This window comes from Branchiostoma lanceolatum, chromosome 12 (genome assembly GCF_035083965.1).
Source record: "Branchiostoma lanceolatum isolate klBraLanc5 chromosome 12, klBraLanc5.hap2, whole genome shotgun sequence".
Taxonomy (NCBI): domain Eukaryota; kingdom Metazoa; phylum Chordata; class Leptocardii; order Amphioxiformes; family Branchiostomatidae; genus Branchiostoma; species Branchiostoma lanceolatum.
Window position 1 is genome coordinate 9,951,604 of NC_089733.1, and position 26,891 is coordinate 9,978,494.

The 26,891-nt window shown below is 39.7% G+C and overlaps 1 protein-coding gene across 1 annotated transcript; it reads right to left on the reverse strand.

Moving 5' to 3' along the window:
* Positions 1-502: 502 nt before the first annotated feature.
* Positions 503-23,264, reverse strand: LOC136445734 (nectin-4-like). Its single transcript, XM_066443869.1, has 12 exons — positions 22,587-23,264; positions 19,185-19,511; positions 8,628-8,732; positions 8,056-8,238; positions 6,552-6,824; positions 5,620-5,719; positions 4,761-4,906; positions 4,293-4,328; positions 3,991-4,050; positions 3,153-3,332; positions 2,222-2,289; positions 503-1,549 (listed from the first exon to the last, which is right to left on the reverse strand). The coding sequence occupies exons 1-12, from the start codon at positions 22,645-22,647 to the stop codon at positions 1,463-1,465; spliced, it is 1,626 nt and encodes a 541-aa protein (XP_066299966.1). The 5' UTR covers positions 22,648-23,264; the 3' UTR covers positions 503-1,462.
* Positions 23,265-26,891: the final 3,627 nt, after the last annotated feature.

Sequence of the window (26,891 nt, forward strand, 5' to 3'; positions counted from 1 at the left end):
AAATGCGGTGAAAAGCAATGGTTGTCCACCTTATCACAGTTGAAATGAGACGAGCATCTTTTAGTGATATAATATAGGATGACCTGCATGTTCTCTAAGGTCCATTTTAATGGTGATTTGATGTTGTTAGAAAGGTGAATGTTGTAACATGTGGTGCTAGTTAGCAGCATTAACATATAGACTAACACGCATGCGCAACAGAGAACATCTCAAGAGACAACCTGGCAGACTAGAAAAGCGTCTGTCCAGCTTAAGAATAAACTAGCTGAAAGTGCATACTGGCGTGGTGTCACTCATTGGAAGCTTTTACTACCAAGCTTAGGTAGACACACCACCCAAGAAAAGACAAGATTTGTTACAAACATAACAAATTGAAAATATCTATGTCTGAAATTTGGTCATTCATAATCACGGTCTGGTAGATGAAAAATGGTGTAACGTTAACTACAATATTTTTGATATTTGCATTTTTCATTACAAATAGACCAGGTAAACGAGCATATTTTTGACAATTTCTTTTATTGTAAAGCATCGGCATTGACAAACGATACGACAATTACGACTCGCAAACTGCTGAAGTTTAAAATATCACGAACGGTATTTTTCACAATACTTTGTTAGCGAACGAAAACAAAGATCAAAAAGAAATAACACATCTTGTCATCAGTCTTGGTACAAATAGTTCCCTTAAAACGCGAACTTCTTTGTGACCCGGAAGCGATCTTCCTACATGTTTAATCTTCGTGATGGTTTTAAAGCAGAAAGTACAAAGATAGCATGGTTACTTCATCTTTAATGTTCCTGTGTACTTCTTCATCTATGGCATCAAATATTTTCTTTGGTTTCGAAAAAGAAGATGGATAAATCGAACATATCCTGTACACACATTACAAGTTTACTCACATGGGGAACTACACAATAAACATTTACATACATTGTGGGCAGATAAAAATGGGAAAAAACAATATATCATAAATATAGAAATATGTCGCCATAGCTTATGGGTATTAGAGTTGCAGGCTCTATCATCTTTCGTGTTTCTACATACGTTTAATATGTTATGGCCAATCAACGTATGTATTTGGCATCTAATACGCACTGAAATGTAGTTGAAATGCGCAGATGAAAAAAACGTCTTTGCAGGGATGCCTAAAATACTTTGTTCAAGTTTGACAGTAAGGACCATACTGTTAAGTATCAAGAAATGCCGGAGGCATTTCGGTACGTCTTAGGGGATCTTTAAGCCATGGATTTCACCAAATCAAACCAAAATGGTATTTTTGTTTTCGACCAGACCCTTTCCCATAAAAAATCTAAATGACTGATTAATTCGGAATATTAATCTGAAACAAAGTATCGATAACGAGGGATTGCTTGCCAAAAAGGGAATGTCTGATCACCGCCATTTATGTTGGTATCAGTACGCTCTATGGCATTGGTCCTTGAGCTTAGTAGGTCCTCTTCACCAACTCATGTTTTGTCCTCCTCCGCGCTTCTCGGGTGTGGACACGTGTAGGGGATCTTCTACCAGTTCCTCAAGCCTGCCAGCCTGTTTCCGGCAAAATAAATAAAAAAGAGAGTGTTAAGATACAAATTAGGATTCTATGTTTCTTACAGCAATGACGCTGAAATTTCACCATCACTACTACTTAGACTATATGATAATAGTAAAAGTTTTACATTTTCTTTCCATAAGACATAGAGCACTCACCAACCACAATTTGGCCAATTCTCTGACCATTCTCAAGTTTAAATGACCCGAAGCCTACGTCATTTGAGAAGGGTCAAAGGACTGACCGAAAGCTTGTTGGTGTGTGTTATATATTGTGTACGGAAATAACGTGTAAAACATTTTACAATATCGAGTACCGTCAAAGATTAACCTTCATACGAATACACTACATGATATTTTACATTATTTTCTTCAATATGCAGCTACACTTACATCATTATAATGAAAATTGACATCTTTCACTGATCAATAACCAAATTAAACCAAATTTGTTTTTTTTCTAATTCCTGAATTTTCAACAAACAAAGATTGTATGTGGGATCCATTAAATCATCCAATGATGATAGTCACATTGTTTAAGGTGTGTATGAATTAAAAAAGTACAAGACAATAAGTCAAATGGTTCTTCAGTATAAAAATCAACACCCTACTACTTAACCCTTCTTTATCCTAAATGTTTCCCGTTACCGTTTGGTATATTGATCGCACCTTTGCCCCCGGGGACGGTTTCTCCCCTCTTCCGTTCGGTCCTCTTGGTGCACTGGGCTTGGCAAGACCTGAGATAAAAACAAAGATACACAAGTACAAAGTGAGTAACGCGTAGCAACAATTCAAGAATTTCTTACGGCGAGCTTGCATGTTACAGTAGAAGCCACTTAATTGCACCTCGGATAAACGCACATTCCATTTAAATGCATCGAATCCCCTCATCCAAAACCGGTTCCCATTCACTGTATTGTTAGTGACTCCGCATATCTGCACGGCACAATGTCACCAATGCCGGATAACTGCACGAAATTTTGTCAAAAATCCTCGACATGCTTTTAACGCCAGTTTACTCAGCTCAATATACCAGCTGAAAATCCATGTCAAATTCACACTCAGTACACAATGCCCTCTTTGCCTGTATATTTCAAAATCCATGAAGATATACACATGATAAAATTATTAACTTGAACACAAAATCAGTGAATGATTTTATCTGGTTGGTGAATGACTGAATACCAAGATATCCACAACCAAAGAGTTACAGCCGACATTTCGATGACACCCTCCTCGGGGCAATCATGACTGGTTCTACTTCTCACTACAGCTAGGTGTCGCTGCTGCAGTGCAAATAATGCGGTCCCAAACGTGACCCTCGTCATGGTTCATGACTGGAGTGGATTTTCTAACACATAAAGCCCCCTTCACCCAGCGAGTGCATCTGTTGTTCTCTTGGCCCCGTTTCAGTCTATTGCACAAAATGCTATCACAATGTAAAGTATAAACTTTATCTTTGTTAAATATTTTGCAGGAGACTTGACCTCAATGAAAAGTGACCTGCAGGCCGATGTCAGATTCTCATGAATAAACAAAGGTTCAAACAAACAAACAAACAAACAAACAAACAAACAAACAAACAAACAAACAAACAAACCTGCTGTCATCATCTCCACATAGTTGGAGGGAAACAGCCCCAGCTTGTTGCCTAGGCGACCGTACCACCACCCTCCGGAGTCGTCTCCCTTAACAACCTCCAAGATGTCGTCCACTTTCAGCTCCAACTCGTCGTCTTCCTGTGGATGGTAGCTGTAGATGACGCGGGCTAGCCGTCTTCCTGTGGGTTCAATAATTAGCAATGATAGTATAAGTAGTCATGCCTTAAACTGTCGGAGTTTTCTACCCCAGGTGTTCAAAAATTCGTTTTTTTTTCCCTAGAACCAGTTGTCGAGTGGAACTCGTTGCCCAACAAGTCCATGTTAATTACTCAATTAAAGAAAATCCAAGAAACATCTTTTGACGTAATTGTAGCGTTTGATGTAGACCAAATGTATCTTATAACATGTCGGTGTTTTTTTTTGTTATTGTTTTGTTTTCTTGTGGATCTTGTTTTGTAATCTTATTGTAATCTTGTCTGCGCTTTCTGCGGGGTCGATAAAGTATTGTCACCCTTGCAACTTATGTTAAACATTGTGTTAAAACTGTCAAAACATATGTTTAACAGTTAGAATTTATGTCAAAAGAGTTGCAATACGTGTTCAAACAGTTCAAATTTCTGTTAAAACAGAACAACAACAAAACACAACAACAGACTTCATCCACATTACGTATGTATGTTTACAATGTCGCTTCTGTAATGTTACTTTCAATTATTGTTCTGGATTATTATGATAATGTGATTTTAACTTGATATTGACCTTGGTTGTAAAAATTAGTGGTGGTGAATAAGGTTCTGAATAATAAAAATAATAAAGATAAAACAAAAAAATACGTACCTCCCTCTGCTGCTCTCATGCGGCTTTTATCCAAAGTCTCGCATGTCGGCTTGGACGGATCTGAAAAAAATCAAGAACAGGTCACGTCTCAATTCGTTCACGTGCTTTTTATCCAATGTGACTTTTAACAGCCATATTCTACCGTGCTTTTTTTTTTCGTCAACGATTGTGATATCTTTCCTTGCCAAAACACATAGAATTCAACATTTTGTTCCTTTCGCTCGCCACGGTAGTTTTATAATATGCCGCCCTTGAAAGAACAATTGAAGAAGTGTCCAAAGAAGACTGGTTCCTATACGTACCATGACGGCGTGGAGAAGATTCGAGTGTTGTTCCGGCTACGAAACAATAGACATCTCTCTTAGAATATCACACAAAGTACAATCTTGTTATGATTCTTTTTTTTTTCATAATGTCAGTCACAGGGGCTTTCTGATGTATATTGTATACCTCTCCCTTCATCGAGATGGGACTGTCTTTACGTTATTCTTCGTCAAACTGTTTCTTTATCAATATCATATAACATATGAGAGTTTATAAGTGTAATTGGTCATATGTATCAAATTTGTGCAGTTTAAATGACCCGACACACTTATCGAGAAGAGTAGGGGAGACTTGGTGCGTTTGGCCATATTCCTGGGGACTTTAAAGGCCTAGAACTTATCTTCTGTCAGTCGAAAATCAATGACCAATTCGCTACATTTGAAACGTAGTATCTATATCGTTTGATCTCAATCTGCAGTTTGTATCTAATCTGAAAGAGGGCGCACCTGTCATTAGAGATCTCTTGGGAGGAGCTGCGGGAGGCGGCATGGGTTTTGTCGCCTGCAGTTCCGCCAGTCTCCGGCTGGCGAGAAACTGGAACTCTCTGGAGCCCACGGAGTAGTATGCAGCGTCATTTCGCCTTCGTCTTCTTCTGTAATAACGGTTTCAAATAAAAGAAATTATCTATTTAGTCATTTATTCAATCTCAAGACAGCTGGATGGCCCCTTCAACTTATAAAAGTTGACTTCCAAGAGTGACCAGCAAACTCAGATCAAACATGTTAGATTCAGTGTTGTAGAGACAAAAGTGGACAACAGTCAGAAGAAGAAATGAAATGCGATATGTCAAAATAGAATCGTTTTCTATAAGTCAAAGTATAAGTCGTTCCAAGGTCAACATTGACAAAGGTCAGAGTTTACACGAACCTGTACTGAAAATAATCAAGATAGTTTATACTGGAAACGATCAATATATAAGTAAAACTAACATCGGCTACGCTCTTACCTTCCCACAATTGCTCGGAGCTTACATCCACCAAGATGTTGACACTACCGTGTTTCAGATACCCGCTAGAAGTCGCTTCAGAATATACAAGGCATGGACCTTGATGTTTAGCGATTATATACTACATAGTCAGAAGTGATAGTCAATGGATTTAGTACCAACGTTCGAAAGTAAGATCAGTAAGTATTGTAAACAGTATCCATGGTTTTGAAATGTTGAAAAAATTTGTACTACTATGCGTTTGATGTGGATATGCAAACAGTGCAATCCCCATGTTGCCATGTGAGAGAGAGAGAGAGAGGGGATAATGTGTGAAATAATGTAATCCTCCGCAAGGAGGAGATGCTGATTAAGACTACCTTCTTATCCAGAGAATTAGCAGCACAAGACAGAGGATGATCCAGGCTCCTCCTGCGCATGCGCCTGCTATGATGGCAGTCAACGTCAAACTGTTCGTCTCTGAACCTCAAAGGAAACAAGAAAAGGTCCTGAATATCATGGGACGGGGGGGTTGGGGGTGTCGAAACCGTTACCCATTCTTGCTACCATGCAGAGTGATACTACGTGGCATATGATATTGAAATATATATAATCAAATGTGTCATTAGCGGCTACGAAACACTATGGAGGGGGGGTGCACTCAAATATGTACCTAGTGCTGAATGATATTACAGGAGGCTAAAATCATGTATAACATCTATTTACAGTTGAATGTAAAAATAAAAATTCTGTACCACATATACATGTATTTGAAACTATATACATGCACTTCCCCCACATGTATACTAAACACATATTCCGTCAAAAGAAGAGCCCTTTGTCATATTAGTCCTAGTTCCAGTATCTAATCATTGATGACAATTAAGTTGTATTCAAACACATGTAGTTGAGTCGGAAAGCACATTCCACATTTCATAGGGTGGGGCTTAACTGATAGCTTTGATAAGGTGACAGGTCGTACAGTACACGTCACTAGAGTTCCACGACCTCATACCTTCGTCAAATGATTTTAACCCTAGCTTATGACTGTTGCTTTATTAGTGGTTCAAATTGCCTATGCAAATTTCCTTACTTGTATAAATCATATTAGTTGATAATCTCCAAATCCTCCAAATAACAGAGGCTGTCCAAAGTAGTACCAAGTATCAAGACAATCCATCCAGGCATTCTTGAGTTATCGTGTTCACAGAAGGAAGAAAGGAAGGACACACACACGAACGGAAACAAAACCTTCTATGCGAAGGAAATAACAACACATTCACTTTCAAAAGTAGTGTGGTAATTGAATTACCTTCTACTCTTAGTCTGACCGATCTGGTGTGACTTTCCCCAACGCTGTTACTGGCCACACACGTGTAGACTCCGCTGTCGTTCTTCTTCACGTTACCCAGCGTCAGCGTGCTGAGACCGTCGCTGAAGGCCTGGGTCCCCGGGAGGACACGCGACCCTGCCCGAGACCACATCACGGTCGGCTCGGGGTTCCCCTCGGCGCGGCACTCCAACAAGACCCGGTCTCCTGCGTTCGCCGTGAGAGACTTTGTGATCTCTGTGATGATTGATGGGTCTAGAGAGAACAGTAAAGAATGTATGGCGTAAGGACCGTGTGAAAATACGAGAATGGCTTGGATGTGTGCAAAGACGATCCGTGAACCCCCTTTTTAGTTATTCTCGTTCAAAGTCGAAAACAAAATCGGTCCTTGCAGTTCGAAGGCGCTAGGGGGCCCAAACCTACGCCACATACTTTACCTCACAAGAGCAATCTACCAATCAAAAATCACGCACGACAAGGCTCAAAATCTAAGTATTTCGTGGTCTTATCAAGACCTACCAACATGCCAAATATCAGAAGACAATCCACTCAGACATTTATGAGTTGTCGTGTTCACACATAGACACACACACACACACACACACACACACACACACACACACACACACACACACACACACACACACACACACACACACACACACACACACACACACACACACAAATGGCCCTCTACAGACAGGTTGATCGAATCTCAATATATAGGTCATGTCTTGTTTTGCAACCTCCTGATAGTTTCGATGAGACACTGTCCAAAATAAAAATGAAAGCTTCGCATGACATGAAACATATTTTTTTACTGTTTGACTTGGCACAGAATTGACACAGAATTGACAATTCAGGTCAGGACTTTTGTGACGATTCAAGATCAGACGACAATTTGTAATGACGACAGTTTTTTTTTATATATTCACACATCATGCACCGCGACTTGGCTTGAGCAAGTTGGCAACGTTAAAGACTTCAGCGCCGAAGGTTTGGCCAAAACTTCCAAACAGGTCAAGATGAACACGTAAGGTAAGTTTACACTTGAATGACTTGTATGCAATGTACAGCTAGATACGTTTCCGTATGTCTAGATATAATCAAAACGAATGTAGGAAGAATAAAAACAGTAGTGTTCTGGGGAGGGGGGCTGTTGAACAGTGTGTTTGATTTGATTTGATTTGATTTCTTGGGGGCCTTACATAGTATCGTTGGATGTTGAATTAAAATAGTCGTCACCTATAGCATACAGTATTGAAACATACAGCCAGGGCTGCCCAACTACTAACTTGACAACAACATACAATATGTAATAAAAATGGTTACAATGCACATTCAAAATGCGTTGACAGAAATAGCTTTTACGTAGGTTATGAAAATGTGCGTTGTTTGTCAAACTAGAAATTGAATTTACACCTTACTGATATACACTGTCAACCCGCTTATAAAAAGTATGTCAACTTGGATATTGAAAACTCACATTCCACTTGTAGTTGCAAACTGTCGGAGCTGACACCGGTCTTGTGGTCGGCTACACATGTGTAGGTCCCCCAGTCGGCTTTGGTGACGTTCCTGATTTGAAGCGACGGCGACTCCACGTCCCCATGTCCGTACTTTCCCCGGGATACATCTATCACCTTCCCATCTTTTCTCCATGACACTCCTATGGGGGGAAAGAAAGTGCGTTCCTTTCGCTTGCCTCTAATGCAAGGCGCCATCTTGCGACATTTAACAGAACTGCATTATGCCTGACGGCACAGTTGTTATCAACCACGAAGGACTGGGTTGTGGTCATGACATGCTTCATGAAAAACACTGTAGATCCAACAGATAAAGCAGTGATAGACTACCTAACTCTACTCTGTACAAAGCAATCTGTACAAAACTGAACCTCCAAACTTAGAAAAGACCTGAAGATTAACCCATACAGTATATATATTGTGTGTCTCAGCCTACCGTTTTCAACTATGGAAAACACTAACGTTTATCACATTCTTCCTCGGTGGGTCCCACCACCACCACAGCATCGTAAAATATTACTTCCTTACTGACCTTTGACCTTTGGGACTGGATCGCCGACTGAACAGCTGACACTGACGTTGGTCCGCCATCTTACTACATACGGGTTCCTTGGACCTACCGTCACTGTTGGAGGCACTGAAAAAAATAACAAGAAATCGAAGATCTCATACCTTCGTGAAATAGATTTTGTGATTTTTTTGTATTATTCTTTATTGTGAATTTCTCCCTGACTCCATGCATTTTCGCGCTGGCTCACATACAGGCATATAACCACACACAGACACCCGCCCCACCCCCCAAAAAAGAACCTTCCGTTTAGATTCAAGAATGTAACAATATGATGACAATAAAACAGACCAATTCAGATCGTTTGTCACTCTAGAAGTCTTACTTTACGAACATGTTTTTAGATTAGGTATTATTGAATTTTTTTAAAATTTTTCCGTCAGACTTCTATGCCAGAGACGACGCTTTTTTAATCGGAAATTTGCGCCTCGCTTTTTTAAACAATTGCATCGCTCCGCCATATCTGAGAGAGCTGTGACAAAATTAGCCGTATAGTCACCTTAATCTTGTACCATGCTCATCTTGAGTGTCGGGGACGTAAATGGGAAATTATACGAGATTTCCTGATATGCAGCAGCGTAAGACTGTAGGTCTCATCACTTACTTAAACCCGCATAATTATGTAGTATCTTAATATCAAAGGAAGCACATGAAACATATAAAATAATATACCAATGTGAACAAGGAAAAAACTGGACGCCGAAATAGAATTGCATTGATAGGCCATATCAACATTTGTCGTCTACGTCGGAAATTGTGGGACCTTTTTTCGTTGACAAATTAGCTGCGCGAAGCTCATTTCACCGCTACAAGTATGAGCTATACATTACAATTTCCCTGTGAAGGTGACTTACAGAAAGTCTCCTCCGTTGCAATAGTCCCATCTATTCCAGTAGGGCGAGAAAATCAATCTCAGCGGCCCCTTACTGGTATACGAATCTAAGTACGATACTTTGCACATGCCCTGGATAAAAGGTATCCAGTACATCTATCCCTTTATCTAGTATGCATAAGCAAGGGTATATAGACTACAAGGGGGTAACACCACACAAACATCGTGGAATCAGGTGTTTTCTACAAACACCCTTTTGTAGTATCTAATTACATAGTCGCGCAAGCGTAATCCAATCCACCTCATTAACTGGTAAGATCATATGTCGGCCCTGTGCGTGTATTAAGGCCTGTATGGTAAGATTAGACAAAACACTGCACCGCTGCCAGCAACAGAGACCACATGTAAGTGGATCTGTGAATTCCTAAGAGAGTTATACTTGATGCTAATGAGGTTGTTATGCTCTCAGCATCGAAAATCCATGAAAAACATTTCTTGCTTGCGTAAATCAGCATGAGATGTATTCACAGTCGTCATCGAATTCTTGTGTCAGGCATTAATTGTTGTAAATGGTTGGAATTAAATGTATATTTACGGTGATTCTGCAATCTTGACGTGTACTCTTGCCAAACGCGCTAACCGATATAGAGTAACAGATTAATATGTCCACCTAATCCGTTATCATTTGAATCGAAAACAATGTAGGATACGCACATATGTATGATGATATAGTATATTAATTCTGCCGTAACATGAAGATTGAAATCTGACAGAAAAAATTAAAATGCGAAACATTGCATGTGGTTATTTTATCAACTCGAAATGGTCGCTACCAGTTGCGAATACTCCAAATACTCCATACACCAAAAACATAATGGTCCGTCCCTACATCCTCTGTGACATCTCCTATACCCCCAGGTGGTGAAATATGAGTACTCCCCTTTATGTACTCCGTTGCTTCTGTTACTACATCCATCTTGCGAGCCCTCCGCGCTATCAGGAAAACGTCAATGGTCACGAGGAAACTCTAGACGTCGTACAAATAAGCGGTTTCCATAGAAACTCGAGCTGGATCCCATAGATATAGATGTTGGCGGAAAGAAATTTCAGATTGCCGCAAGATACCGAGAAACCTACTCAATTTCCGGTCAACATATCAGTCAAGAGTTCTGTGGATCGTATAGAATGTGCAAGAAAAAAACCTTCCAGAAAAGTACACGTTGAAAAACGTTTTCAGTTTTTTTGGAAGATTATAATTTGTAATAGGATAGGCTAACAAATTGTTATTGTACAAATTGTGGTGGCTTAATGAACAATAATATAGTAAGTTCTGCTCTTGATAAACTAATACATTTTGTGGTAACAACATACAAATGGACCAGGGAGCAGCGCGCTCTGAAATGTACATGGCGTTTGTTTTAGAACACGGTTTTCAGTACCAAGGACTGTGTCTATCCAATGCGTTCATAATGCATGCATACAGTGACATAGAGCTAACTTACTCGGGAGACCGCTTCCTTAATACGTTAAAAACTGTAGCCAATTCGTATTTCATTCCTGATTTACATAAAAATCATATACGTCTGTCTATCTTATTAACAGTGTTTCGGCGACAGAATTCCTCATTACATTACAATAGACTGAACCCATAACGACGTCACTGGGGCGTGGTACCTTTCAGGCGTTTCACCACCCCTGTTTAAAGATGGCTGAAAGGTTTCTTGAACAAGGTCGTGCTTAAAACAACGTGATCAGTAAAATCGTACACAGTAGTTTTATTCGCCACGTGTACAATAAGTATTTCTAAAACACGATATTGCCATTTGTTTGTGTATCTATGCGCCTTGGGGTGATAAACCTGTTTATTTAGTATTTTTCACATATCACAATGATGATGAATTACAGGAAGTTTTTCAAATTTTGTTAAAAAAAAGTATCTGCGGTCATAGAAAACGAGGGGGTGGAGGCGCGTGTGTAGGCGGAGGTTATTTCTGCATCTTTGCTTAAAATTGAAGGTTATGCCTGCTTTTTAAGTTATTATGTACCTTAAATCAAAGTCTTCCGCTGCCCTAGCCTCTGTTTGAAAACTACCCTGGCAACATCACCAAAAGCACGGCTGTTAATCCACGCCGCGAGAGGGTTTGCCGAGACCTGGGGGCATATTCACACAGGTAGGTGCGGTTTGTCGGCCCCTCGAAATCAATTAAACCGCGTGCCGCCTACGCGAAGATTTGTAACTGTATCCGCAAATGCCACGGGGAAGAAGGAAAAAAGGTAAGTAATGTATGCTTTAAATCGCCTACAGAATATAGAGGAATTATTTTACCTAACGGTGTTCTTTTAGGCTATTTTAGTGAGTAAATTAGGCGTGGGTGTAGGAAGTAACCAAGGGCAATCTGATTGTAGTAATCACGGTGAATTTTCCTATGGATTAAATAGAGGGAAGGGTTCCTTAACAGCAAAGCTAGATATGCCATTAAAGACCCCGATTCAAAAAGGACTAAGCTGAAGCATCGAAAGCCAATGGGATTGGCGCGGTTGTAAATTCCCTCCCCTGGGCATCAGGTGTGGTGTACCGCAAGGCAGAGTGCTCGACCCTTTGACATTTTTCTCATGCAGATCTGATCGCATAGGCTTGTATAATATTCCTTGGAAGAATTGTCGTGTGAATAGAGTTACAAGGGATCAGTATTAACATGTAGGCTACAAGGGCAATTAAACAACATAAGCAGTTCACGTCTTATACTGAAATAGTCTTAGAGTGCATGAGTTGAGACATCGACAGGCTCACGTAAAGGAATCCCTGTCATCATGACGTCTTCGTTAACATCGATCTTGAAACTATTAAAAAAATCCTGTACTTATTCTGGACCTTTTCTATACTAATTCTGAATTATATCTTACGATTACTTTATACCAAACGTGCAAGGTATAAAAGGTACATTTGAATGCGGGTGAACATTATAATTAAACGCACGGTATGTGTTGTTGATAAATGTGTTTCAAACAGCGTGGACCCAGCATGAAGTGTAGCGGAAAACGCCGCCATGCTGGAATGACGTCATTTCTCGGTGAGGACGCCAGCACCAAATGGGTTGTGACGGTAAGAATAAGACCCTTGCACAGAGCCGTACGAGAAGGGCGCTCGGGCTGTCAGATAATTTACGACTGCGTTAATCGAGTTTTGCATGTGGGTAGCAGAAAACGCTGGTACTTGCGTAAGGCTGAAGCGATTCCTGACATAAATCTGTCAAACAAATCGACACGACGACGTCAAGCATCGTTCATCAGAAAGGCGTGTTTCTTCAGTGGTGTCACGTGTGAAGGGAACACTATCCTAGGTATATGTATGGTCAGCGTAAGAAAAATTCCCCTTCAACGGGATATCGATGTGTCTAAATTCTAAAGTAAAACGTAACCACAGGCCCTGACATTGCGTTTCAGAATAAGATTCATTATATATACTGCTATACCCTTTCACTATGGAGAAACAGATGCCACGCCTTTTCCTGGTGAACCTTTTGTGCAAAGGTCTATGAACTTTTAGTCACAAGGCCTGGGTCAAAGCAGTATGACCAAGAAGAATTTGAAATAAATACATATTTGCACAAGCTTGACTACGAGACCTGCATATAACGGGGATCTTATCCATATGAAAATTGTCATGAATATTACGGAAAATGTGCTGTTGCAAATTCTTGACAACATGTCTCTGGCATGACCACTCTATCTAGCTACATCACATGAATACACGCCGTGAACAGAAAACACAATGAGGACTTCTCGAAAGATTTATAGTTTTTATATGAACGCCGAGTGTAAAGTAGTGTCATATGACGCCGGCGACTATCTCTGAATCTCGTAGAAAGGGTGTTGATGTGGCCCAGTGTATGCATACATGGACAAAAATCAATAGAATGAATTACGCAGCCTGGGAATGCTACAGGCGATGCATATTTCATGCAGCACCCCCAAAAATAACAGCATCCAAGCGGACGACAAGGAAAAGATTTTGGCTGAAGATTAGCAAAGGTTTTGTGTAACAGCATGAATTCAGCACCAGGGACAGGAACCATAGTTCAAAACTATAACAGTAAAAAACGATAAAACATATATCATGGTGGACTTTCTACGTACTGTGTGTTTGTTTATTCAAAGCTAGTATTCCATAACAAATGTTCATCATCCATACGAGCTTGTAGAATATGCGATTCACCTCTCTCTCTAGCTCTTCATAATTACGGCTACAAATGTGTTACAAAAATGCACGGCTTACCACGCTACGCTTGTATCGATTTTGAAGGAAAATATATCGATAGAACGGCCATGTAGAGTGTAAAGGTGAAAGCAGTTAGCTAGATAACAACGGTGTCCCTATGAGTACAGTACAGGACCTGATCTGTCGCCTGTATGTGGAGCCATTACAAAATGGTAGAGGAAGGGGGGGGGGTGTGAACTGTGCCATTTTCTTTGGGTTATCGGTACAATTTTTTTTCCTATGGGGGTTGATGCTAACTTTATGCCCATAAAGCATGATTGCACACATTTGCGTAATTCATTGGCCTATTTTTGCACGCTTGATTTTTGCGGCACACAGAGATCTTAGAGCGGCCATGACGTCATAAAAGCGATGACCGTTGACCTTTGAAAGGTCGACAAACGTGTTACATTTTACACCCAGGCCCTTGTGCAGTTTGCTCAACCTGGGTGATCGTCATCTAGAACGTAACTTGCAATAGAACTGTCTTGGAGTGATGTAAAAATAGGGGTATTTGACGTTTAATCGGAACAGCGGAACGTTGGCGAACTAGGTGCGCCCGAGCAATTTGACAGAGCGCTGAACGAATTTCATCGATAAAAAACGATTTTTTTCCGCTTTGTGTTTTTTTTTGGTCTTTTTAGACATACTTGTGTGTTTTGCATGATATGCCCATTAAAAATCTTTAAAGTCAAGGGTAACACAAACATAATTTAGGACGCAGCGACGCCGCCAACGTGCCGCAGCTTCAGGGACATGCCCGCTTTGGACCACGCCAAACGTGACGTTCAAGTTGCCTCTGTGCGTCATATCGTAAAGCACTTCATAAATTTCTACATTAAACATTCATAAACGGCTATATCTAAGAATGCTCGCAGCATACGATGTCCCCATCCACACTATACGGGTTAAGGAGAATTAGATGTTCGGTCCATTTTGTATGAACCTTCCATGCCATTCATTGCAGTAGTGGTTTGATTTGTATTCTATGTGGATGGCACCATTTCATTTCTAGTGACCCCGTACTCCGTGGTAGGGAAGGCTGCAGTAACCTTAATTTACATTTCCCTATCGGGACTCCACATGTGTGTTAATGGTCCGATGTACATGTGTAGTAGCTATGCTGGCGGTTTGCAGTCAATAGGTAAAAAGCATTCTAAATCTACTAGTCTTATTGTAACTATATATTGTGTACAGTGCTCTGGAGTATGCTTGTTTGTTTACTGTGGTCGCAAATAAAAGCATATGATTCATTTTGAACCAAACAAAACGTTTGGATTTACCCAAAAAAAAAGATTTCCACATACTACTAGAAAATAACATGGATTAGGCAAAATCAAGTAACAAATCTGATAACAATGGTATACAGTAGCTAACAATAGTTGTTCTGTTCATAGCGATTATCAAACATTGACTTACTAGTACTTGGCATGTAAGTGGTACTATGCCATATAACTGGGGGTACAGTAGCATGCATGGAGCGTGTTCAATTTCAAAATATAGCTCACTTCAGGATCCAAAACTTGGTCACGAAAACAGACAAGTCAGAATATGTTGTGCGATTCAATATATTGCAGTTGATAACATTTCATTTCTGTCATATATAGTTTTGGACAAACAATGTCTTGTTTTTCAAGCAACAGTGTCATTATATACATATCTAAGAAATTGTGAATTTATGTAATAATCTTGATATACCCAAGAGGAGGTCTCTACAATGCTTTAAATGATTAATTTGATACGGATAAATCATATTAATTAGAATATACGAGACACAAAGAAAACATCTAAATGTCTGGAGAACATAGCATATATTCCACGCCTTTGTTCATTTGAAGGAGCAAAAGGAATCGGTTAGACATCTAGCCAATATTTGTAATTATGGTAGACTGTCTCCTAGTTTGATACTCTGCTGACTTATGACGAATAGCATTGATCCACAAGCAGATCTATCGGTGGGTATAAAGACTGTATCCAACTGGCAAAGGGAGTGTTCAAAGCCACCGACGAAAACTCTCTTTTCCAGCTGGATAGGGGTATTTATAACCACCGATGGATCTGCTTGGGGATTATAATAGCATGTCATTTTCATTCTTTGGTGAAATTCTAGACATGCAAATATCTTTCTCTTTGATAAGCCTGGCTTATATGCTATTGGCTACCTTAATCCCTCCTTTGTGAAGCTCACGAAACGTGTCAGTCAGCAGATGTTAGTTTGAAAATGGTAGTTCACCAGGACTTGAAAAAATAACCGTTTATTTTCGAAGGCATACCTGATAGTAGGAGAATGTGATGTCTTGTCTAAAACAAAAAATATCAATAACAGTTTAATTCTAAAAGGACATGCTCGTAGACCGCCCAAAAGTCCAATGCACCATGACTATAGCAAACCCTACTCACAAACTAAAAACAGAACATTTAAATCCATTTGCAAAATGTTTGATTATCCTATTCACAAGACCAAAGAAACGACCAACCGTAATAGTAAACGTATATTTACCTCCGTGTTTAATATGGGTTGGCGCAGTCTTACCTTGCGAATTTTAAATCAAAGTCATAACACGCCCCGCAAAGCATTGAGTTACACATATATATTCCACAGTGGTGATATGTAACAACTGCAGACTAAGTACATAACAGTTCAAGTCACTTCAACTGCAAAAACGCCCTTTAAACAGACCGATAGCCGTTACACAAAGTTAATAGGCTCAGACATGATAAGACAGAAAGACAACTATAATTACAGCATAGCCTACTATTCATTGTACCAAACAATCAAAGTTATAAGGATTGATGAATAATTGATTTACTGACGGTAATGAACACCACTTTTGTGAAGAAGAGCGTCATATGCGTGTCAGAAAAACCCTGATAGCTTACCGTGTAGCGTACACAATTACTATAGGCCAATGGGAAAAATGTGGTGTTTTCGGTTACCCGACCGAACCTGGCAAAAACCTGCCTAGCCTTTTTTACTCGACCGCTAGTAAGGGACATGAAATTTTCGACCTGGCATATGGGTGATGAAAATTCAAAACAGAATCGAAGACGTATTGCATATTTTCTCGCAGAGTTCTTGTATTTCACACTCAGTTAACAGATTAAGGAGTTGAACAGTCGATGAAGGAATGTGCAGTGCATATTGTACTTCTTTATTCAATTTTTTTATATACTTGTAGTTGCACCATGCCTACCTGCCTACGTGCACAGGCTAGAAGCTAGCCCCTTTCTTTCCAGATGGATCTTCCAAGAAATCCTGTCCCTTGCCCTAGCCTCTGCTTCCCGAATTTTAACCCAGTGTCCCTCACGATCTGGTCTGGTTGCACCATATGGTGTAAAAAATGCGAGGGTCCTGATGCGTTACAGTTTTGAAATGTTAAATTGTATTTGTTGGATGAAGTCGGCCAAAATCTAAAGAAAGAAAAAAAGTGAGAATCCCTCCCTACAGACCCTAATGTTAACAGTACCGTAACAGAAAACGCAAAATTATTTTTCTTAGGCCCTTTCTACATGAACGTTATACACACGCGTACGGAACACGTGCTCGCTATAATCTTAGGTAAGACACGTATGTCACGATATATGACTTACTAGAAGAGCAGATGGCATGTCAGACTTTAGAAACTTAAGCGTTAAGTACCTCGATTGAGCAATGACAAAAAATGACATTTACTTCATGCTTAAATTTAGCTCCGTAAATGTAAAAGATAATAAAAGCAAAAATAATATTTGCCGTTTTACCGCGCGGCAACATGAACTGCTTTTTACACTTGAAATACAGAAAATCACGTTATGTTTAGAAAAAGGTTATGCGTTCATATTATCAGTCAAAAATATGCTTTTGTATAGAATCTTGATATTTTTAAGTGAAAAAGAAGAAAGCCAGCGTAGCCTGTGTAACTTGCTTAATACAGTGTGTATAACAACATTTGTAAATAGAACTTAACTGTAAGTAATAATATGCAATCAAAACTGCCTAAGAAGACCACTCAGATGACCGATAAAATCTGGTCTATGTTGGACAGGTGGTCATTGTAGACAAGATTCTAAACGCTTGTGTCGATGGGGGAAATTATCCAAGTAGAGGTGGTTACAACAAAAACAACAAAACCTATAACATTTAATGAGTGAGATACATTGGTAACTTTTTCTTTTTTTAGATATTCCCCCAGCCGTTGAAATGATAGGGTAGGATACCCGGTAATGTGAAGTCTTACCACTATCTATCACTACAGCCTGAAAGGACTAGGCAGCCATTTATGGATATCCTCTGCGCTTTGGGGAAAACACACTTGATGTACCGTCTGAAACTGTTGGACAGTGATGACGGGAAGCAACAACTCTCGCTTGTAGGCACCTTTAACGAACCAGAGGGGTACACCCTAGACTATCTTTTCGAAAACTCAATCAACATCCCTATGTACCGTTTATACTTGTTGGGCAGTGATGACAGAAAGCTACAATTCTCGCTTGTGGGCACCTTTAACGAACCAGAGGGGTACACCCTAGACTATATTTTCGAAAACTTAATCAACATCCCCATGTACCGTCTGAAACTGTTGGGCAGTGATGACAGAAAGCTACAACTCTCGCTTGTGGGCACCTTTAGCGAACCAGAGGGGTGCACCCTGGAATATCTCTCCGAAAACCCAATTAAAACCCCTACGCTTGAGCGCGTCCGAACCTAAAGACTGAATATCCGTCTTTTGTGTAGGGCCAAACTGAATCAGCAAATGTGCTTCTCATCAGTTTCGTATCAGATTTTGATCGAAGGAAAACATTGAAGTGACCGTAACGTTGCAAGACTGTAATAGAAAAATATCAGCACGAAAATACTCAAACATGGCTTTATCCAATCTTTGACACTCTGGTTTCTATGGCATTTTTAGTACTCATGATCCTGTACATGTCCACTTGTACATTGTCTTTAGTGTCCATTCTATGTATTCTTAGTCATTGATGGACAGGTTTTTAGTCATTGATTTTACAGGTTTTATTTGATGAGATTTAGAAAAGCAGAAAACACATTGAATATAAAGGACTCAAAATTCATACTTGGGAAGAAGTGCATCAGTGCACCTTATCCTAAAATTTAGGTGAACAGAAAGAATTTGCAATTGAGTGCACAACATACATAGAATAAAGTAGTATTTAAGTAAAAGCTAGTTACGAAACTTGCTTATGTTACTGCAATATGACAAAGGTTTTATCATATGCTTGCTTATGTCGAGACTTCCGGTCACGAGTCGAGATGGTAGCCCAATTGTTTCGGTCTATCATTTAGATTACATATACTTATCTTTAGATTACGTTTACATACGTAACCCTATACAAATATCTGGATGCACAGTCAAAAGTAGGTGCACAGCTTCAATTTACAGTGTACCCAGTATTTCAAGCCCTGATTTGATATGGTACAACAGTTACTCACCTAATATGTTCAAGTTGATGTTTGCTTCCTGCGGTCCTGACTGTACCAGTGTCGCCTCGATGACGTACAAACCGGCGTCCCCTCTCTGTGACTTGTCAATCTTCAGAGACAAGCCCACAAGCTCCGCCCTCCCCTCTAACGGCCCTAACGACGCCCTGTAGTCCTCGGCTGGAATGTACGAGTAGACCATGACTCTTTGCGCGCCCTCCACTTTTCTCCAGACGAGACTGAGGATGCGTTCGTCGTTAGCGACAGTGACGGGTAGGGTGACCTCTTCTCCCACTACTGCATTGACCTCGCTGTTTACAAACAACGGATCACATCGTCCTGGAAAATACATATCATATAATATAAAAACTATATTGAACACATCCGTGAATTATTTCATCAGGTTGTTAAGTCACTGAATAAAGATACTATTCTCACACAGCTAAGTGTTTTATTACACCGCATTAACTCCCTCCGTACAGATGTAGATACTTTACTTTTGGGACCGCATCTGTAAGCAGCGACACCTATAGCTGCAGTGCAAAGTGAACCAGTCAGAATTGCCCTGAGGAAGGTGACAGACAGTCACCGAAACGTCGGTTAAAACGACACTTGGTTGTATACAAAAAGTCTTTTATTCAATATTAAACACAAAATAGATCTGAAATTCAATAAATGGGCAGCTCTATTGTGTAGTATATAGGTTCTACTTTATATACTAGCTTTCAAAGTCAGTGATCTTAGACTCAAAGCACACATTATGATAATTTGACAAAAATAATCGGGTTTTATTTGCAGGTTCCAAACTAATTGCAACATAGAAAACGTAAACAGGCAGTGCAAGTGGTGACAAGTGGAAAAAGTGACTATTGTAAGAACTGCTACGGCATCAAATCTAAGCTTTTTCTGGGTTTGACTCCTTTTTTTTGAAGCAGTAGAAGACTTTCACTGGAACATAGACTTGATTGACCACACACAGCGAAGACAATGATGCCATGATTTCTGCGCAGAGAGAATACAGTTCATAGCATGCCGTATTCAATCTTGCTCAGAAGACTGTACGCGTTTTGCAAATAACGGAAAAATGAAATTTCCAACAAGTATTTTTGTGACATCCAACAATTGTTTTTCCTCTTGAATATTTTGCCTACGGAGGGACAATTATAATGAAGAAAAATATCAAAGTAATTCAAATATGAGGGACAAGAATGCAGTCACAAGACTAAGAATCAGCTGCCACAAACTACATTTTGAAATGGGAAGACATAGCCGCACTCTTCTAGAACAACGATTATGTAAACATTGTACTTTGAATAGAATAGAAGACTAATGTCATTTTGTGGTAGAATGTGGATTATATACCAAAGAAAGAAATGGACTGTATAAGCTTGTAGAAAACCACACATTTAAGTATTGTACAAAAATTCATATTCCTAATGCGACTAGACAAACCTCACATTGAAAAACACTTCTGTTCTTTTATATCTACTATAACCGAAAAGCGAGGAGAAGTAGAATTTATCTAATGATAGTCATATTCTTTTATATCCGTTAACTGTACTTGTTATCTTGTTTTGTTGTGACCTGTACTTGGCCAAGTGTGGAGAAATGTGCAATAAAGGTCTTCATTCATTATCTGGGACCCTTTTCAACACGCGTGAGACAGACCCGTGCATGTTATTAACGGACTTTCCCCCCATGCCTCTCACAAACACCAGGCATGACCAACTAGATAGCCGTGCGCTAAAATCCTCGTGAAACTAATGCCATGTACGTTATCTACAGACCAATATGTTGACATGGATCGAAACCAAGCAGATGGTCTAGTTGTTGCTTTGGTTTTGTCTCTTAGACTTGTTCAAAGTCAATTTTCTTAAAAGAGTGTTTTATGTCTTCAGGTTCACTTGAATTATTTAAGTAGAGCATTTTTGTATGGTATTTCATAACGCCTGATCCCCAGCGAGAAAATTAGTACTTCAGGCATGACTGAAATCAAAGATAATACGTTGTAACCTAATGGAAAACAAAGTACATCATGCTTTCGGTCGAAAGAAAATTATCACCGTTTTGTAGCACGCATAATCTCATTTCTCTGACGGCTATTTGATCCTCGTTACCATGGCGGTACGTTAATCGTGGGAACAAAATTTATCAGACGACTTTTACACCAAAGCACCTAAGGGATCGCATATGAGAAAAAACGAAATGAAATTATTTGTTAAAATCTATATTTCTTAAATTATTACCAGCAGAACGGTATCCTATGGTTTAAAGTTATCACTAGTTGTCCCTTTTAAAGGTTGAACGGTCCCTGACTATTCTTTTCCGCTGCATACTTTAGCGTTGATCGGTTGATAGTAGCTATCTACACGGCTGTTTTGACGATGTCAGGGCAAAGGGGCGGTTACGTGCATATTCTGTCGTCGCTCCGGAGCCACTGATTCAATCTAGAAGCCTCCAAATTAAGTGAGATTTCAGACCCATCCCGTATCTCCTCATGTAAGTGGGCTGTGGATCGTCACTGTGTTCAACATTAATTCCCCTAACCCCCCCACCTGCCCTCTTTGGGGCGAAGGTTAATCAAGAGAAGAACTATTACCCAGATTCTTTCCTCGTTTCCTCTTGTATGAAAAGAAAGGCAATCCCGCCCGTACACTCTACGCAAGCTGGGGAATAACATCGGCTTTCAAATCATACAAGCTCCGCTCCACTTAGCATGCATGCGGCTACGGTATATGCGAATGTAAATGAGATGTGTTTTGTATTAATACAGAGTGGCTCTGAATGGTAACGACATTGTATGGTCAGCACTAACGTTTCCGATGGGATATTTGGCCTAGTTATGGGTCTCAGATCAAATAGACGTGATTGAGCATTATTTTTATTATCATATTTTAGAGATTGTAAAGGCTTGAGCTCCATTCTTTGTGCATCGAATCTTCAAAAACACGAATCCAATGTTCTACATGAAAAATCAACGACCCTCACCCAATAACAGCGAGCTGAACCGTACTTGGTCGATCCTTACGACAACCTTTGCTTTTACCGACCTGTTTCTGTGAATCGTATAAATTTTAATGAACCTAGGGGTTTTCTCAGAAACGCTCTCATAACAAATAGATTACCGGAGTCTTTGGAGAAGGATAGCTATAAATATTGATATACCCACGGCATATCAGTTATGAGAAAGTTTTAACCTTGACTTAGGTTAGTGAAACGGACGTGATTTTGGAGAGAAATCTGGAGGAGTGATTGCTTTAGATTGCATAACGTTTATAGATGTGCATCCCCCCTGTAAAAATACATGCGTCACTGGAAATGATGGCTGACGCCACATACACTTATAGTTAACATGCACGTAGGATATTCAGGTTGTTCACGGTACACTTTTATGGCTAGCGCAGATCGTCTTACCTCTATGTACAGCCAAAATGGCCAACAGCGATGTCAATGCAGGCAGACACAGCCGGTCCATTGATGGAAATACTCCTTCGCAGCTTACTCCGGAAGGTGGGCGCGGCTTCCTCGGGAGAGCATGGGGGTGTTCACCGACGACTGCAGCCGGTTCGCCCGGTGAGAGTTCCACTAGGACACGGTAACGTCCAATCTGGTGAAACCTGCCGTCATCCTGTAGATGCCGGTGAGACAGGGTGGGGTCCGGGCACCACTGCGCATGCACCGAATGAAGAGCAGCCGTATCATCATAAGTGGGGATAAATTGAGATGTGTTGCAGTCCGCTGCTGATGCTATCGTTTGGCCGGGGCAATTAAATTGTCGTTACAATGTTTACCAGCGTGTAGACAATATTCAAAACCTACTCAAAACCCACCGTTGAAAACCCGCGATGGTCTATGTTAGCTCAACTGCAATCACCATACAAACCGGCTAGTACTGGATGTATTCTAGTTTCCATTCGCCATGTTTGAAAAGAGAAATCATAACGTTGATGAGAACGCGCTAAAAAATCGTGAGGTGTAAACGGGCGCCGGCAGCTTAACCAGCTGGTGACGTCACCAGCGCCATTACGGGGCGTGAGTACGGGGTTCTACGTCCGTACGTCGCCGGTGGTGACGTGTTGGGAAGCGCTCTGTAGCGCCTCGAGTGCGTCACACGACCACGCCCAAGCCTGGCTGAAACGTGACTCCAACCACCGCTGTACGTTGAACAGATTCAAATCTGGGATTTTGTGGAGAATAATCCTCTCAAACTAAACCTTCCACTTCATCTGTATCTGTATATACCTTAATAAGGAGAATTATCTTAAGCTAGGGACGGTACGTTTCTGCTTGCAGTGGATGGGTTGGCAAATATTACCTACGGTTTCCATGTTCCAGACAATGCCGAATTTGTAGCGCCGTTGAAGATATGAAATGGGCTGACATTATAGATTGTGCTATTAATATGCCATTAACTACAGAACCGTCTAAAACAGCCGGGAACATTCATTTTCAAGGATTTTCATCCTTGTAAATAGATATTCTAACATCAATCAAATGTAAGTATTTCTTTACTTATTAATAATAAGATTGTGTATGTAACTTTCCTTGATGGAATAACGCAAGGATTTAAAACATATTTTGAAATAGACACCACCATCAGCGACGAGGAAATTAATTCCTGGTCATTTATTCAACAACATTCGTATATTTGCAGTGCGTTAAGCGCCGGTGACACATTTTTACGAATGATTTATATACTGTAGATACAAGAATATGAACTGTGTGCACATGTATCAACGTACATTATGGTATCTCTTGCTGTAAATTCCCAATGGATAACCACAGCCCTAGCTATAGCTATTTCCAACTCTTATGGTGTCCTGACATGTAAACATGTATGCGTTCTACCACTATAGAATTTCCGGTCACGATTTCTTCTTAAGGTAACTCGAGATGATTTAATCACTATCACGGTTGTTAAGTGTGCACATTACTTCTGTCAACAAGTAAAGAAACCAGCGGCACTTTCATATACATCTTAAAGAATCAATTCCAACCTAGTGATAAAATATTGTGTTGGTATTGCGCTCGAAAATGTTCCATAACATGGTCGTCAAATATTTGTGGTATGTATGTGGTTCTAGTTGATGGTTATAATTAGATGTTACTTTGGTAGATGCTGCATTACTATTGATTTTGGGTTTTTGATAACCAAGACAACACATAATTTAAGATTAACATATGTATTAACATATTGCATAATGGTTAAGACAGCACCATATTTATACAGGATAGATATCTGATTGATTTGTATTGTAAGCTTACAAATAAATTGTGAATTTATAAAATTATTTACAATTATGCTCTCTCTACATATGTTACAGGCATAATATATCAAAAGAGAATAAGAATTAAAGTGTGGTACGGTTATCAAACAAAAAAAATCGCCCAAAATCGATATTTCAAAATGTACTCGTTGACACGAATAATTCTTTAAGTATTACAATCATGTACATTTCTGCAAAGTTATATTGATAAACATCCAAGTACAAGCCAAGGAGAGCCTTTTTTCTAAAAATGGGCGTGGCCTCATAAATCTTGATGACGTAATCATGACGTCATACTAATTTGCATAATTCATCACCTTGCTATAAGGTACTACCTGAAAGGAAAATTAAGGTTGAGGAAAGTTTATAAAGCTTAAGAAAGGGTTTTTTTTTTCAATAACATCCCAAAACTCATCAGCCACCCTTCAACGGTACCTTGAAGAGATATCTAATTGTAACACAGGGAAGAACATGAACCATTCTTGCCTTCTGGGTGTGGGAGCGATGGTATATATCCATCCCCATCCACACAAATTGAAGGCGACATTGATAATGCATATACACAGTCACACACATGGTAAAACTATACGTACCGTTATGCAAATATGCATATATTCAAATTGATATACCCTTTGATAAGAATATGAATAAATCTACATAATTGTTGAGATTATAATTACTTTGTATAAAATCTAAAATTATCATTTGCATACGAGAATTTTTATGTACGGAAGATACTCAAGCAATAAGATGATATGTTTAACAGACAGCTTTCAAATTGCTGAATTTTCGTTGAATGAAATGCTCAAATTATTGTTTTATTTCTTTTTTTCTTTTTATAGGCTGCATCTACAAGTGGTAGATGAATTATTCATAAAGGTATGTCGGAGAGGAAGATTAACTCGATTAACTTGTGCTCTCTTTAGAGTTAAAGTGCAGAAACCACGAGGACAAAAATGGAGAGAACATAAGGTTATCACTAATGTCAATAAAATATTTGTATTCATGTGCCTATGAGTAAATTCTCCGTTGTTCAGAGATAGAAGAAGTTTTTACGATATGTAAGAGTGCTTAGGATGCATAACATATATATGCAAACATCGTCTATGCTATCTGAAACGTCTGACTGCTTCAAAATTTTATCCAGTTGTTTGAGTAACTGTTTTTTGGTGCATCTATGGTGTTGCTTGAACAATTCAAAGCCTTCATTTCAATTCGAGGCCTCAAGTTTGGCCACTTGTCTTAAGAGAGCTGAAAAAGACAAGGTACGTCGGTACAGAATGCTAGAATTAGCTTCTAGAATTAGATCTTTATGGGTACAAATAGACCTTTCCTGGGTACAAATAAACTATAGAATTGAATATAGAAGACGAATTCATAATGCATACATGCTAAACTGAAGGACATATGCGCATCTTCCAAATGCATGTATATACTTCTGACCTCCTCCCCTGAACCCTTGAAAATGGCCAAGGCCGCCAGGTATGTAAATTTATGGTTACAGAACGGTTGAAATAGAGACTTCCAGCTAGAACAATGTATTGTTAATTCAAGCATTTATTTTTGTGGATCGAAGGACAATTTGTGCTTCAGAAATGAACTTGATAGTTGGTGTAAGATAAAGTTTTTTTCCAAAGCAGAAAAAGCCCTCCAGGAAAGACTTTAATTATTGCGGTTGCTAGTTTGGAGTGACCTGCACCCTCTATCTTTGTACCAAAATGTCGTCCCATGCCCGGTAGACCTGTGATTTTGTTGCAAAATAATACCATACACCGAATAAAAAGACTCCTTTTTACACAACCAAGAGATTTATTCCACCGACGTCTCTGTGATTGTACATATGTAAATATTTTGCGTTTGGGAATGCATCTCATTATGTATAAGCAGCAACACCTGTGCTGTAGTGCTATGTGAACCAGTCAGCATTGCCTTGAAGAAGGTGACAGATGGTCACCGAAACGTCGGTGGAATAAATCTATTGCTTATGTAAAAAAGATTTTAATTTTCTATTCAGTGACTTACCCTCCTGATGAAACTATTCACGAATGCCATACACCAGCGCTACCATGCATTTAGGCCAAGGTCTACCATTCACAGACCCCTAACTTCCTATTGTAAGCATATAGGAAAACGGCTGTCAAAAGTTACCTACCTGAAGTTTAGATCATGGAAAACTCACATTGGCAGCGTAGTCTGACCTCTCAAGTGTCGATCTAATGAGTTTCGCCGATTTTTCACCGGCGCAAAGTGGTTAAATTCTATCAAAACATGGCGAGATGACCTTTGACCTCCCTACACGAACTGAAAACATCCAAACTACACCTATTTCAAAGTGTACCGGACACTTCAAACATGGCTAAAACCCTATTTTTCTAACTAAATGAAATAGCCACAACCCTTACCTGTCAATTCCAGCTCAAAAACGCCAACATTTCCAACAAAGAGGCCTCCT